The sequence below is a fragment of the Prenolepis imparis genome, unplaced genomic scaffold, assembly GCF_030444845.1.
Source record: "Prenolepis imparis isolate NDT839.2.m4 unplaced genomic scaffold, iyPreImpa1.0 SCAF_43, whole genome shotgun sequence".
In the NCBI taxonomy this organism is placed as follows: Eukaryota; Metazoa; Arthropoda; class Insecta; order Hymenoptera; family Formicidae; genus Prenolepis; species Prenolepis imparis.
In genome coordinates this window covers 214,385-230,338 of record NW_028141201.1, presented here as the reverse complement: position 1 = coordinate 230,338, position 15,954 = coordinate 214,385, and the positions used below count along the sequence as shown (strand labels likewise).

Here is a 15,954-nt window from a genome sequence, read left to right as displayed (position 1 = left end):
TGAAAATATATGAATAAAAATTAATATAAAATATAAAATGAAAAAAAAATGCTAGCGGCAACGGCAGCTGTGAGGTAGTCGGGCGATGAAGGTGGTTACAGTGACTGCAGCGATGACTGGTGAGGTAGTAGAGTGGAGGCTGCGTTTTATACTGAAAATAGAAACAGTGAATTTTACTTTTGTTTTTTTCAAATTTTTTAATTTATTATAAATATAAAACGGATACTTACAATGATTACAAAGTGGACACATGTTCCGCGTGAATATCAGATGCAGCGGAGCGTGACAATCGCTGCACCACTCTTCTATAATCACTTCATAAGAAGTGGTACAATGCACGCGTATGGCACAAATGTTTACAAATAGTTCCACATTTCGTACTACACAAGCAGTGCATAATTTAATATAATCTTCAGATATATAATATGAATATATAGCGCACACCCTCATTACAACATTTATGTTGCTGATTACAGGCACCCCCAATAATTGTTCAATTATATCCAAGTCCCCGCCGTGCTCGCTACTATAATCGGAATCTGTTGATTCACTCACTATGTCATTTTCTTCTCTATCACTATCTTCTGCAATATCTATAATATCTACATCAACATCGCTATCTTCCACATCTATAATTTCTGTCATTATCACTATCCTCAATCATAATAATATCTTCATCCATTTCTTTTACTCTGATCTGTACTATACGAATGCTAAAGACTTTTTGACGCGGAGACAGACTCTCTCCATAAGTTTCAACCCCCATTCCTCTCAAAATTATCGCAATTCTTCCTTAAAAATATTAAGGAAGATGTTTCGCTCTCGTTTACGACCGATTTTCTGCGAGGGTACAAAACTGCCGAACGTTGGCGCCGATACGTTGCATTCTTCCTTAAAAAATATTAAGAAAAAATGTTTCGCTCTCGTTTTTATCGGAGATTTTCCGCGAGGATACAAAGCTGCCGAACGTCAACGCTTTTACATTTGCACCCCTATAAATAACGTTTGACATGTTCGTCGCAGCGTCGGCCCTAAAATCTTCATTCCTTTCCTAATGATAAAATGTCCATAAAATGAAAAACATAGTTTTAATGGACTCTAGAACGCTCCGTTGACAAGTTCGAGCAGCCGGACATCGGCGCTTCCATAATAAAATTAACGAGGGTACAAAATTGTCAATCATCGGCGCTTGTTCTATACCTTTTTGGGGAAAATGTCTAAGAATCCTCATAAAAAAGTCGTAAAGATACCACCTACAAATATTGCACTCAGAAAACTCCTCCTCCTTTGTCGAAGCATCCCCCTCCACCCGCGTGACGTCAGCCCCCGCACCACCGAGATACCCCCGCCCCGCGTGACGTCATACCCCTCGCCCCGGAGAACCCCCCGCGCTCCGCACCCCCCTCAGAGGACCTGAGTTAGAACTCTCATAGTATATCTACTGACGTCGATTCAATAAATCAGGCATCGATCGCGAGAGCGGATCACGACTCGCAGGTAGAATTAATGTGCGGAGATTTCCGATATATCGAGACCGCGAGAATAAATCAGCCGCTATATATGGGAGAACGCAACTCGCGCGCGAAAGTGCGAAGGACCAAAGAATCAGCTGTAAAATCGAGTAAATCAATCCGCGCGTAAAATACATTATGTGGCTATGTGTAGAAATTTGACTAGTATTATATTACGGATGAAAGAGATCTATGGAATGACTTCTCTTTGCCCAATTAGAATTTTATAGGAGTCTAGAATCGGAAAAAATATAAAAATGCATTTTTAAATCTTTACACTTGTCAATTTTGATTCACCCAGAGATTAAAAAAAAATTTATTTTCTGTAAAACTTGACATATTTGAACTTGAAAATTGAATTTCTTCGAAAAAAATTTTTTTTTAATACCTTGAAAAAAAAATATTTAGAGAAAGAGAAAAACCATAAACTGAATATAATTTTCATAAACTGAAAGTATAAAGATAAAAATATTTTTTTATTCTAGATTTTAGATAATTTATCGAGGCCGAATCTTGGCTATCATATAAATGTGTATTATTGTTCTTTTGTATTTTAACATGTTTTGCAAATTTTTTATCTGTTTTTTATTATTAAAAAATATCTATTAATATTTTAGATTTTTATTTAGATAATAATTAAGAATTTTCTCTTAGAGTTTAAATACCCTGAAAATCATGGTAATCGTGGGACAATATGGTATGAAAAGAATTTTAAAAATATGTTTGATTAATTTTACCATACTTTTAGTAAATTTTACTATACTTTTAGTAAAATTAATCAAACTTTAAATAAAAATTTTGCACATGTTACGTCCGGCGGACTTCACGATTCTTTTCTTTCCCACGACCAAGGCGAAGTTTGTTGTTAGGTAAATAAGAAAGGAAGAAAAAAGATAATAATAATCTAAGCGGCACGTATATAATAAAACGAAAACGTGCCCAGCGAAACGGACAGCTGCAGATATCGTGAGCGACCGATAAATATTACAAAATCGGTAAATAAAAGAGACCAGGCGGAAAGATGCCGAAAGCGGATTCTTGCCGACACCCTCGCGAATAATAAGTTAAAATCACATATCGGCAAAACATAAAGACGGCGAGAACGCGCCGAAAGCAAATCCTTCCCTAGTAAAATTAGGGGAAAACAAATAATGAAAACGAAAGTGTGCAAAATAAGATAGCACACCTGCGGGTATTCTCGCGAGAAAGCGGCGAAAAATATAAAGATTAAAAAGATGCCACACGCATCGCCTCTCAGCAAATAAGCTCTAAGCCACACGCGAGGGCAATAAAGCGAGAACCCGCCGATAAAAGCGGCACTAACAAACGACAAATATCGCGATATAGGAAAAACTAACAACAAACACCGCCGCCGATATCGAAATCTCGAGAGGATAATAAAAATATAAACCTCAACAAATTCTCCATTGGTCAAAACCTAGGGCCCTAAACAAAAGCCCTGACCAATCCCGATAAACTTTTAAAGTCAAGAGACGCCTCCGGGACTGAAAGGGCGTTATTGAAAAATTCCCTATTCGTCAGGAAATATTAACAAACTAACGGGAAGGAGGAGCAAGAAGGTATATATACCCGTAACATCTCTCAGAGAATACCAATCTTTTCTCAAACCTACGCTCGCGGATCAATCGCGAAAAGTTGTATCACCATCCTTCGAGAGAATCTCGAACTCGTGAGCATTCGCAGTGACATTTGTGAAATCATCGTGTGCCCAGTGCTCACCGAGTACGACGATTTTCGCGAGTGAACAACTGCGAGTGGAACACCATCCTCACGGAGGAGTCCGTAGCCAGATTCACACCTGGAATAATTAACATCTACCTGCGCACTCCATAAGTAGTAAGTTATCAAGCACGCTACATCTCCACCCTTACTAATAATACTTAAAATAATTCTGGGACTTCAATTAAATTATAATTGTTTTCCTTTTTAATTTATTAATTTATTATCCTTGTTAAATTCTAACTTCGAAAAACTGTCCTTTCTTCCCCCATCCTTATCTCTCTCTCTCTCTCGAAATCACTGTGGATTTCCCGCGATAGCGGAGCAATCCGTGATTTCTATCATCCCCTTACCTTTTGAAATCACTCCGGATTTCCCGCGATAGCGGAGCAATCCGTGATTTCTTCCATCTCCTCTTTCTCTCGAAATCACTCTGGATTTCCCGCGATAGCGGAGCAATCCGTGATTTCTATCATCCCCTTACCTTTTGAAATCACTCCGGATTTCCCGCGATAGCGGAGCAATCCGTGATTTCTTCCATCTTCTCCCTCTCTCTCGAAATCACTGTGGATTTCCCGCGATAGCGGAGCAATCCGTGATTTCTATCATCCCCTTACCTTTTGAAATCACTCCGGATTTCCCGCGATAGCGGAGCAATCCGTGATTTCTTCCATCTCCTCTTTCTCTCGAAATCACTCTGGATTTCCCGCGATAGCGGAGCAATCCGTGATTTCTATCATCCCCTTACCTTTTGAAATCACTCCGGATTTCCCGCGATAGCGGAGCAATCCGTGATTTACTCTCTCTCACTCTCTATCTCTCTCTCTCTCTCTCTCTCTCTCTCTTGAATGAACAAATAAGTAATACAATAACTAACTAAATTATTAAATAATTAAAATATCAAAATTATATAAAAATAAATATATATATATATATATTTTTTTTTTCTCTTACAAGAACTCCCAGAGTTATTTTTCAGTAAAAACTCTTCTTGCCCGGTTACTTTATTATTCGCTCTCGTAGTGGAAAATCCAAGGAGACGACCCTCGCGAACCGCTGTTAAATTGGCGCGAAACCGGCGTAATAGGCGGTTAAAGAAAGCGTTGGCACGGAGTCTGGCTGCGGGCGAAACCTTCGGCTCCCTAGAAAAAATTAACACACCGATCCATACAGAGACAACTAATACATATCACCCTACGGTCTCTCCTATTTCCTCACCCGAACATATAGAAACCCCGCTGACGCCGTCTCCCGCTACCTCTGCTTCTGCAGAATTTTTCGATTCCCCGCGAACTCCTTCTCCTCTTTCTCCCGAACCCGCTATACCTCAGCGGGCCCCTTCCCCTCACTCCTCTGTTTCCTCTGAGGACGCCGATTCTCCGCGGAGCCCTTCTCCCTTTCTTCCCCCTGCTTCTCCCGAACGCCCTGAGCCACCTAGATCTCCGTCTCCGGCTCCCTCAACAATCACCCTTGAAGATTCTCCTCCCTCATCCCCAACGTCCTCGGTAAATAGGGAACATCCGGAAGGGTTTGAGGTAGTAGATATCAGCGACGACGATTCCGAAGAATCAGAATCGCCTGCCAAGCTCTCATACGAGCAATTCAGAGCTTGGCTGATAAACCAGCTCCCAGGGATACGAGAAGTCCCTGAGGAAGCTTTCACGATTGGTCCAGGCCCCGTAGACCACGAGGCCTTACGCGAATTTCTAGAGACCACCGATAGGAATAACATCATCCCCTGGTATGTTCCCGGGCGAAGATATCCTTTAGCCGTCCCTGCACACCTTCTCCTACGAACCTATCCCCCCTCCACCGCCATAATTACCGAACTCATATAACCTAGAAGTCTCTCTTACACGCACACACATGGACACTAATTTTATATACCTATTACCATTTAAATTATTGTAACCACCAATCGGGACCCTAAAATTTAAACAATAACTCTTACCCCTTTCTGCCCCGATTGAAGACCTCCGTACTAATGTATCACCCGCGACACATACACATACATTCACTCTTCATTAGCAACTAAGTCCGTCAATAATATTATTATGTATATAAATTCTTTCGTCTTTATATTAGGAATAAATTTATAAATTTCAAAATAAATGATTTTCATTTATTAATAACCCGTTCCCACTTATTCCCGTAAACCAGGATCGCACAAGGTCCCATCCTGCGTAAAAGAGATTAAATTCTCTTGCCAAAAAGGGACCACCGAGCGAACGGCCCTTTAAATAGAGTAAGAGCGACCCTTGCGGTCGTTGACCTATTTGGGCCCAGACGTTCGTTCGGGTCGAACAGACGGATAGTCTGCCGTCGTTCGAAAAGATAAATTTAGTTACGTCCTTCCTTTCGACTCTTCCTTCCTTGAGTCTGGACGTAACATAAATAAAATTTGGGGGCTCGTCCGGGATAGAAATGTGCGATTCCTGGTAGCGGTAATGAGTAAAGGAACAAGAGGTCAAACTGATAAAGATCAAATAGAAGAACTATATAAAACTGCATTAACAACACCACATAGAACACGCAAATCTAAATCTAAACCATCTGATTCCGAATTAATTCACACATCCACACCTTTAGTACCTTCAACTTCGACATCTCGCCAAATAAATTTTTCGTTAAAAGATCCTTCCTCAGAATTCGATTTAACTGAAAATACTTTAGTAGCCGAATCGCCCGAGCCAGATTCCGACGATTCCGCCGATATAACTACTGAAACAATAAAAGATCAAATCGAAAAATTTGATATCGAAAGCGATCCCGAAAATTTACTTTCTTTTAACATGGCGCAACCTAACCCCTTTGCTACCTTAAAATACGCGGTAGACGCCGTCCCCTTTTTTGACGGTAGTAACATTCCGCTAAATTATTTTATCGAGGGTTGCGAGGAAGCGAAAGCTATGCTTCCTAAGGAAGCAGAGGCTCAATTTACTAAAATTATAAGAACTAGAATAGTGGGAGAAGCGCGTCGAACAATTCGGGACGAAGATTTTGATACTGTATTGCAATTAACTACTTATTTAAAGAAAATTTATGGACCCACTAAAAATGTATATCAGTTACAAGGAGAACTAGGATGTATTTATCAAAGGAATGAAGAGGATGTCGTCACTTACGCAAATAGAGTTAAATTACTTGGAAAACAAATATTGGAAGCATATCGAAGTTCCGGTCACATTTTACCCAATCAAAATATAAAAACAACGGTAGAAAAAGACATGTGTAAGTGTTTTATTAGAGGGCTAAAGCCTGAAATAGAGCAAAGAATCACTAGAGATTTAGACGTACAAGAAACTGTCGCCGACGCCCTAAGGATAGAAAGAGAGCTTCGAGAGATGACAGGTTTGCGCCAAGGCCAAGGCGTTAAAACAGGCCAATCACCGTACACTAATCAAGTGCGGGAAATCTGTCAGATCTGTTTCAAAGAGGGACATGCCGCAAGTAGTTGTAGGAAGCTCGTTCAATTTTCCTTACAAGGGCACGATTTTCAAACGAATAACGGAACGGAGATTTTAATTTGCCAAATATGCAAAAAACGCGGCCACAGTGCGGATAAATGTCGCCAACGCGATCCTCGCGCTCGTCAGTCAGTAAACGTAATTCAAGAAAAAATTACTATATGTCAATTATGTTCAAAAACCGGCCACGACGCCAAATCATGCCGACAAACTACTTCCCAACAACAAATTAATAAATCGACGGTTACTTGTCAATGGTGTGAAAGGCCTGGCCATTCGGCTAGTAATTGTTGGAAAAAACAGAACGAGGAAAGAAGTTTGGAAAGTAGACCGAAAGTTTCATGCCAACTTTGCGATAAATTCGGACACTCCGCTAAGGATTGTCGTGTTAAAATAAATCAACAACTGACAACGAAGAACGATACATTCTGCAGATATTGTAAAGAACAAGGCCATCTCCTTGAAAATTGTCAGTTACGCAACGCAAGTAATAATCGTCGAAAAGAAAATAATCAGGGAAACTACACAGGTCCCTCGGGGTCGGGTGCACAACGGGGGACCGGACAGACTTCACACCCGTCGACATCTCAAGAAGTCAAGTAGGCCGTCAAACCATCGACATACGACCCGTAACAGTAAACCTCGATAAACATAGTCGCGTGCCTACTGTTCAGGTCCAAATTAACGAAATACCATCGCAAATAACCTTTCTATTAGACACGGGATCCGGACCAAATATAATCAAGGAAAATTTTATACCTAAAACTCTAAAAATTAACTATACAAATATATTAAAATTAAATGGTATAAATAATCATCCCGTATATACGCTCGGAGAAGTCGCTTTAAATCTCCTTGGAATTCCGATATCTTTCCATTTAGTATCTCGCGACTTTCCGATTCCACAATCCGGAATATTGGGAAATGATTTCTTTAAACAAACATCATCGAAAATAGATTACGCTCAAGGATATCTGACCGTATCCGAAGTTAACATACCGTTTTTCTCACCGGAATCTATAATAGTGTCTCCGAGATCCGAATCATTATTTTATGTAAGGATAGAAAACCCCGAAATAAAGGTGGGATATATACCAAAATTAAAAATAGAACATGGAATTTACTTAGGAGACACTATTGTAGAGAACATCTCCGGAAAAGCATATCTCAATGTTATAAGTACTTTAGACGAAGAAGTGGAAGTCCGCGTACCCACTTTGCGTTTAAAGCCGTTGGATCAATTATTTGACGACCATAAATCCGACTGTCCGACGGTCAACAATTACGATGAAGTTTCATCTATAAACGAAGAACCAATGAACACCAACGAAACTTATATTGATATCGAAGACGAAGAAGAAATTTTCGAGGATGAAGAAAAATTTACGGAAATAACTCGAAGGACAAACAAAATTAATGTTGACAAGGGGAATAAAAATTCTCCTGAAAATTTTAATAATTCAAAAATCCTTGGAGAGGGAAGTTACCAAACCTCTCCTGAAAATTTTAATAATTCGAAAATCCTTGGAGAGGGAAGCTACCAAACCTCTCCTGAAATTTCATATAATCCAACAATTAACGGAGAGGGAAGTTACCAAACCTCTCTTGAAAAATTGAATAATTCTAGTAAAGGGAAAAATTATCAAATCTCTCTCAAAAATTTAAATGATTCAAAATCCCTTGGAGAGGGAAGTTACCAAACCTCTCCTGGAGGGGATATTTCTAGAATTTCGGAGGGAAATTTCCAAACCTCGACAGAAAATTCTAGCTCCGTCAATTGCGAGGAGGGAAGTTACCAAACCTCACTACGCGATTTGACACAATCTTGTTCTAATTTAAGAGAGAAAAATTCCTTATCAATTCTAGATATCAAATTTCCGAAAGTTGGATTATTCACAGAAGACCACAATGACAAATTAAAGTCATCTCATGTCACTATAAAAGACCTTCTTGAAAAGGCACAAAAATATTTAAATATTGAAAAATTAAACATTAAAAACTCTAAACGCATGAAAAACAGAACCAAACCGTCTTCGAAAGTTTCGACGTCTTTATTAAATAAATCGCAAGAAATTATAGATAAATTTATGCGAAAACGAAAATCTAAACATAAAAGAAAACAACAACAAATTAACGATGCAAGCAACGATTTGCATAATTGTCTGGTGGTTTCCGAGAAAAAGGAGAAAGACCGCTTTATACAAATTACCGAATTATTACGATTGGAACATCTAAATGAAAAGGAACAAGAAAGTGTAAAGAAATTAATAACAAACAGTCAAAACCAATTTCATATTCCCGGAGAAAATTTAACTGCAACTCATGTACTCCAACATCAAATACCAACCACAGATGATCGACCAATTAACACTCGTCAATACAGATTCCCGCAACTACATAAGGAAGAAATAAACAAGCAGGTAGAGGAACTGTTAGAAGGAGGCATCGTAAAACCCTCACAATCGCCATACAATACGCCCATATGGATCGTGCCGAAGAAAGAGGACTCCAAAGGAAACAAGCGCTGGAGAATGGTCCTCGACTTTCGGGCTTTAAACGACAAGACCATCGGGGACGCATATCCATTACCTAACATCATAGATATATTAGATCAATTAGGGGGCGCGCAATATTTCTCTGTATGCGACTTAGCATCTGGGTTTCATCAGATAAAAATGGATCCTGCTGACAGTCACAAAACTGCATTCACTACTCCCTTCGGTCACTACGAATTCGATCGAATGCCTTTTGGATTAAAAAACGCTCCTGCAACATTTCAGCGCCTAATGGATTTAGTATTAACAGGATTACAGGGCGAAGAATTATTTGTTTATATGGACGACATTGTTATTTATGCTACTTCCTTAGAAGAACATGAACGAAAATATAACGCATTAATAGAACGACTTCGCGAAGCTAATTTAAAACTACAACCTGATAAATGTGAATTTTTAAAAACCGAAGTAATTTATTTGGGACACGTAATTGGCAGAGATGGAGTAAAACCAGATCCGAAAAAATTAGAGGCAGTACATAAATTTCCCCGACCAAAAACCCCAAGAAATATTAAGCAATTTTTGGGACTTGCCGGATATTACCGGCGCTTTATTCCAAATTTCTCTAAACTAGCAAAACCATTAACAAATCTATTAAAAAATGACACTCGTTTCGAATGGACATCAATTCAAGAAGAATCCTTCGAGATATTGAAACAAAAATTATGTGAAGAGCCAGTACTACAATACCCTGATTTCTCTCGACCATTTATTTTAACTACGGATGCGTCGGGTTTAGCCGTAGGAGGAATACTCTCACAAGGAGAAATAAACAAGGACAGACCTATCGCATACGCTTCCAGAACACTCACGGACGACGAAACGAAATACGACACTTACGAAAAGGAAGCACTAGCCATAATATATTGCGTTAAACACTTCAGACCATACTTATATGGAAGAAAATTCACCCTAGTTACAGATCATAAACCTTTAATGTGGTTTAAAAACGCGCAAGACGCAAATATGAGAATACTTCGCTGGAGATTAAAATTAGCGGAATACGATTACGACGTTGTTTATAAGGCAGGAAAAACTAACGTAAATGCGGACGCATTATCAAGAAACCCAGTAGATCTTGAAGAAATTGATTGCAAAATAATAAAAGAACGAAAAACATTAAATCCAAATAATCCAGAAGATGCAGAAATAATTTCCAGAATGCTGGAAGAAACCGATGACGAAGAAGAAGAAGACGACGATTTTCAACTATATCTGTCAGATACCGAAGAAATTGAAGGACCGATACTCGAAGAAGAACCCCCTGATAATAATGCCGATCCTATACCTTTTACCCCCGAAGAACTAAACGAACCTCCAGCGTCACAAACTATCGAAAAAGCGCTAATACATGATCCTCCAAAACAAAACAGAATGCAAACAAGAAGTCAGGCGACAAAACGAAATATTAAGAAAAATAATGAAAATCATAATAACAACAAAAACAATACTGAAAAGATAGAAGAAAGAAACGATCCGCCAGACAAAGATCAGGATAACAAAGAAACAGATGGAAAAGAAAGGGAAGAAAGCGATGACGACGAAGAAGAAATTATCAATAAAAATTTAAAATCAAGAAAAACAAAAATGAAACCTACTATCATTGAGAATAAAATAATTAAAAGCAACGTTATAGATTCTCGCGAACTATTATTTCTGCGAAAAGACAATGTCGCGTATTTTGTCGACATTTACGGAAAACCTTTAGACTCAGGATCTGAAAAACTCTTCGAAAGAAACGAACTCCCGAATATAGGACCCCTGGAGTTAGGTAAAGCGAAAGCAATAAAATACAAAACCTACTACCACATAGTCTTACCCATCAGTGAGACGGAACGAGAAGGCCCCACAGCGACTCTCAACCAAATTATCGCGGTCATACACGACTTACGAAATTTGACTGAAAATTTAAATTTAGGAACACTCAGCATTGCAAAAACAGAAATTATCAACAACGTTCCATGGAATAATATCAAATCGCAACTGCAATTAAGATTCATTAATTCCACTACCAAAATAATCATTTGCAACGGACAAATTAAATATCCACCGAAAGATCTACGATCCGTTATAATTGGTGAGATGCACTGTTCGCCGACCGGAGGACATCGCGGCGTCACTAAGACATACAATAGAATAAAACACAATTACTATTGGGAAAACTTAAAACTAGACGTTCAAAGATACATACAACAATGTTTGCAGTGCCAACTGAGAAAATTAGTACGCGTCAAAACAAAACAGCCTATGATAATCACAGACACACCAGGCTCTTCTTTCGACAAGGTAGCCATGGATATTGTCGGACCTTTACCCAAGACAGAAAGAAACAGCGAATACATTTTGACCTTACAAGATCAGCTGACCAAATACTGTATGGGTATACCATTACAAAACCAAACCTCCGAAACTATCGCAGAAGCTTTCGTAGATCGTTTCATCTGCATATTCGGAGCGCCAAAGGCAATATTAACGGATCAAGGAAGAAATTTTATCAGTGATTTAATGAGGAAAATCGCAAAATTATTTAAAATTCGTAAATTTCGTACTACTGCCTTCCACCCACAATCTAACGGATCTTTGGAAAGATCGCATCACGCATTAGGAGAATATTTAAAACAATACGCAAACGAACAAAAACAGTGGGATAGATGGATAAGCCTTGCAATGTTCAATTATAATACTAATGTACACGAAGCAACCAGACATACACCGTACGAATTAGTCTTCGGAAAAATAGCCAGAATTCCTTCGAACGAGCTTTTACCTCCAAGCGACCAATTAGCGAATTACAACGATTATCTAGTAAACCTCGTTACACAACTTCATACAATTCAAGGAAATGCTCGTGAAAACGTTATCGAAGCAAAACACAGATCGAAGAAATATTACGATAGAAAGATTAACCCCCAAACCTTTAAACCAGGAGACCATGTATTTCTCTTAAAGGGGCCAAAACCCGGAAAATTCGGGGATCACTATACAGGACCTCATGAAGTACTGGAAATATTAAATAAAAATAATGTAAAAATTAGAATAAAGAAAAATAGCCGAATCGTGCATCCTAATCGATTGCGAATTTCCTACATTAAAACCACTAAATAATCAACAAAAAGGATTAATTTTCCACAAAAATAAATGTTTTTTTTTTTTTTTATATATATATATATATATATATATATATATATATTAAAAATACAAAATATAATATTAATAAAAATAAAGTAGAAATACATAAAGGTTATAAGAGGAAAAAGATACACACACCTACAAAAATAATTAATATTTCAGATGGATCGCAAATTCAGACGAATAATCGCAATATTAATAATACTAGCAGTATACCTGCATCCAACACATGGGCTAATAGGATATGACTGTGGATCTTCCTCCGCAAACCTAACCACGCTATCACTGTTAAACATCGAGGAATGCGATATCCCTCGTAAAGAAATTAAACCGGATCAAGTTTACGTGCAGCTGTTACAAATTAATGAATTCGAAGCAGTGCACGTAATACAGTGCAAAGTTGAAATCGACCGATTAGTCAAGAAATGCGGAATGTTTTCTCACACAATGGATGTACATAACGGAAAATATTCATATATAGAAGAAATAACTCGCGAGGCTTGCAGGCGAATGCATAGTTACGGAAGTTATCAAGTAGGAAGCACTCTTATCTCAGGACTTAAATCCAATAGCACAATAACCAGACCGATTACGTTAGCTGGTCAAGTAGACAACTACGGCGAATGCCACGGAGGAGCATACTCAGATCCTTACGGAACATGGTCGGATGTCATTGTAGTCGGAACTGTAAAAATCACATTACAGGATTACACTGCCGACGTACGCATCAACACTAATAAAGTACAACTCAGATCCGGCATTACTTGCCAACTCGGCTCTACACATTGCATAGACATCGAAGGAGGAGACACGTATTGGAATACCGTACCTGCAGGTCCCTGTAAATTTAATAACTATGGAATATTATTCGAGGGGTACGCCTACAAAATAATTGACGACGAGCAAGGCCAAACAGTATATTCTCTCACCACACAAGACACAATATTCGCCCTAACCAGTAAAGGCAAACAAGATGTCTGCGGATATTCGATAATACGTACCGAACATCCTAAATTAATGATTTTCGAAACTGTACGAGGAACCGTCGTTTTCAAAAAACAATCGCGCGTTTCAAATCTCGATATCTTCACGTACATGAATTCTAAGTTTGTTTACGTGGAAAAACATATTCGCACGCAAATTAATCAACTTTACCATGACATTTTATTACAACAATGTAATTTAGAGCAACGAATGCTACAAAACGCTTTGGCCATAGCCACACAATCTCCAGATATTTTTGCATATCATCTAATGAAAGGGCCCGGCTATATGGCTCTACTAGCTGGAGAGGTTATTCACATCGTAAAATGCGTACCCGTCGAAGTCAAGCTCGCTCAAACAAACCGATGCTACAACCAACTACCCGTGCTTCGGGAAAATCAAACGTATTATTTAACTCCACAAACGCACATATTATTGCAACAAGGAACGCAAACCACTTGTAACACATTAGCACCCGCCATGTATCAGCTAGGAGATTCTTGGTACAAATTTATGCCAAGACCAGTGGATACCATACCGCCGGTCACTATAAAACCATTGACTAAGCCTGTATGGAAATACATCAGCCCAGGATCGCTCGCCACCAGCGGTATATACACGGAAACAGATTTAAAGGACCTACGAGATCATATAATGTTTCCAGCCGAACGACCTGCCGTCCTCAACTCCCTAGCGAGAGGGGTGATGGGAAAAACCATATCCCTGGAAGGGGGATCAATCTCCAATTTACTTGATACAAACACCATAGAAAAAATAGCAATATCTACATGGAACAAATTCTGGAATAAATTTCTATTTTTCGGGAATCTCAGCGCTGGACTAATCGGAATATACCTGAGCATCAGAGTCATAAAACTGACGCTAGACACAATAGTACACGGCTACGCCTTACACACAGTGTACGGGTGGTCCTTGTACCTGCTAGGAGCCCTATGGGACTCCCTAACACATCTACTAATACATTTGAAAACAAGGCAATCGAAAAAATCGAAAGCCAGCGTGCCGGTTCCCTATACCCAAAATAACGAGACACCTGAAACCATCCACACAGAAAACAACACAACTCCAACAGCTACCTACCCCCTCCTTCCCCCACGGGAAGATACTACATATACCTTGGAGCTTAAAGAAGCGAAATTTTAACGAGCAAGGCATACCGCCAATTACAATAACCCCCCCCCGGTTTTCTTCACATATCAAGCAAGGCATACCGCCAACACAATAAACCCCCTTTTTGGATCTCCCCATGCACCAAAAACAGTAAAATTTTTTTTTATATACAGAAATGGAAACCTCTTACATCGACACTGAATTCTTGACTCGCGGTCGCCTGAAGGTGACCGTGGTAAGAGCGGAATCACCCTTGCTGTTTTGGGTACAACTAAAAAATAGCGCAAGGGAACTCCTGGAAATGGAAGAAGAAATCCAATTCCGGATGGATAGGAGAGCCAATTCATTGCTCGTATACCCTCACCATATGAAGGAGGACTTAGAGGTCGTGGTTAAAGACAAGAAAGGATGGAAGCGAGGGTTTATACAAAGCATAAATAAAAACACTTGGATGGTCAAAATAATGCTCGGCGACTGGGGAAGAACAGTGTGGCGCCGTATGAGCGAAGTGTATCACCTAGAAGACCGTTTTAAGGGGGTATCCTGGCAAGCCATAATATGTGGATTAGCCCACACCGCAGCCCCTAATGGTAGGCAAACGTGGCCAATAATGACACGAGACCTGTGTCGACTCCTTTTAGAGGGACAAGATGGATGGATAAATATAGTCCATCCTCTAAGAAAGGGTGCGGCCCTGGTGAAACTCCATATGGAGACCACCAAAATGTTCGATAGAGCATATAACTTTAGGGACGCGCTAATTCGGATTGGCCACGCCGAACTTTGCACAAAAATCACCGCCGACGTGGAACCCTCAGTCTAAAAAAAAAAAAAAAAAAAAAAAAAAAAAAAAAAAAAAAAAAATATATATATATATAACCAGAATTATGTATTAACTTAGAGTTATTGTAGCATTTAAATAATTCTATATATTCTAAATTTTTATTACTCCACTATTCATTTGAAATCTGAATTGTGTATTAATTCAGAATTACTCTAGTGTTTAACAATAAGTATTCCTATAGACCCTAAATTTTCTTTACCTTACTACTACTTCGTTTGAATTTTGAATTATGTATTAGTTAGAATTACGCAAGCGTTTAAGTACTCCCATATATCCCAAATATTAATTACTATTATCATTAGTCACTATATCACTACCTTTCCTCTTTATATTATGTACTTCTTTTGCATATTATAATTATAGCGTCATTATTGATGCTACACATTATCATATCATATTATTTTTTTTTTGTATTAATTACTATTAGACCATATATATATATTGAATCGTTATTGGTAATATTTCAACATTTGCGTTCTTAGATTTCAGTTTTTTTGTATACTTATCATGAATATATGTGTTTCTTCTTTAATTACATGCGCAAATTTATACCTTATACTTAACCTCATAATAATAATACTTTGTAAACAAGT

At 38.6% G+C, this 15,954-nt stretch overlaps 1 protein-coding gene across 2 annotated transcripts; it reads left to right on the top strand.

Moving 5' to 3' along the window:
- The first annotated feature begins 3,134 nt into the window (after positions 1-3,134).
- Positions 3,135-15,361, top strand: LOC145947094 (uncharacterized). 2 transcript variants are annotated; one of them, XM_083056869.1, is made up of 2 exons: positions 3,135-3,368; positions 12,565-15,356. In XM_083056869.1, exon 2 carries the CDS (start codon positions 12,565-12,567, stop codon positions 14,548-14,550), a length of 1,986 nt encoding a protein of 661 aa, XP_082912995.1. In that variant the 5' UTR covers positions 3,135-3,368; the 3' UTR covers positions 14,551-15,356. The 2 variants fall into 2 exon arrangements, with proteins under 2 accessions (XP_082912995.1, XP_082912996.1); XM_083056870.1 differs by lacking the exon at positions 3,135-3,368 and having other exon boundaries at positions 12,487-13,875; positions 15,035-15,361.
- Positions 15,362-15,954: the final 593 nt, after the last annotated feature.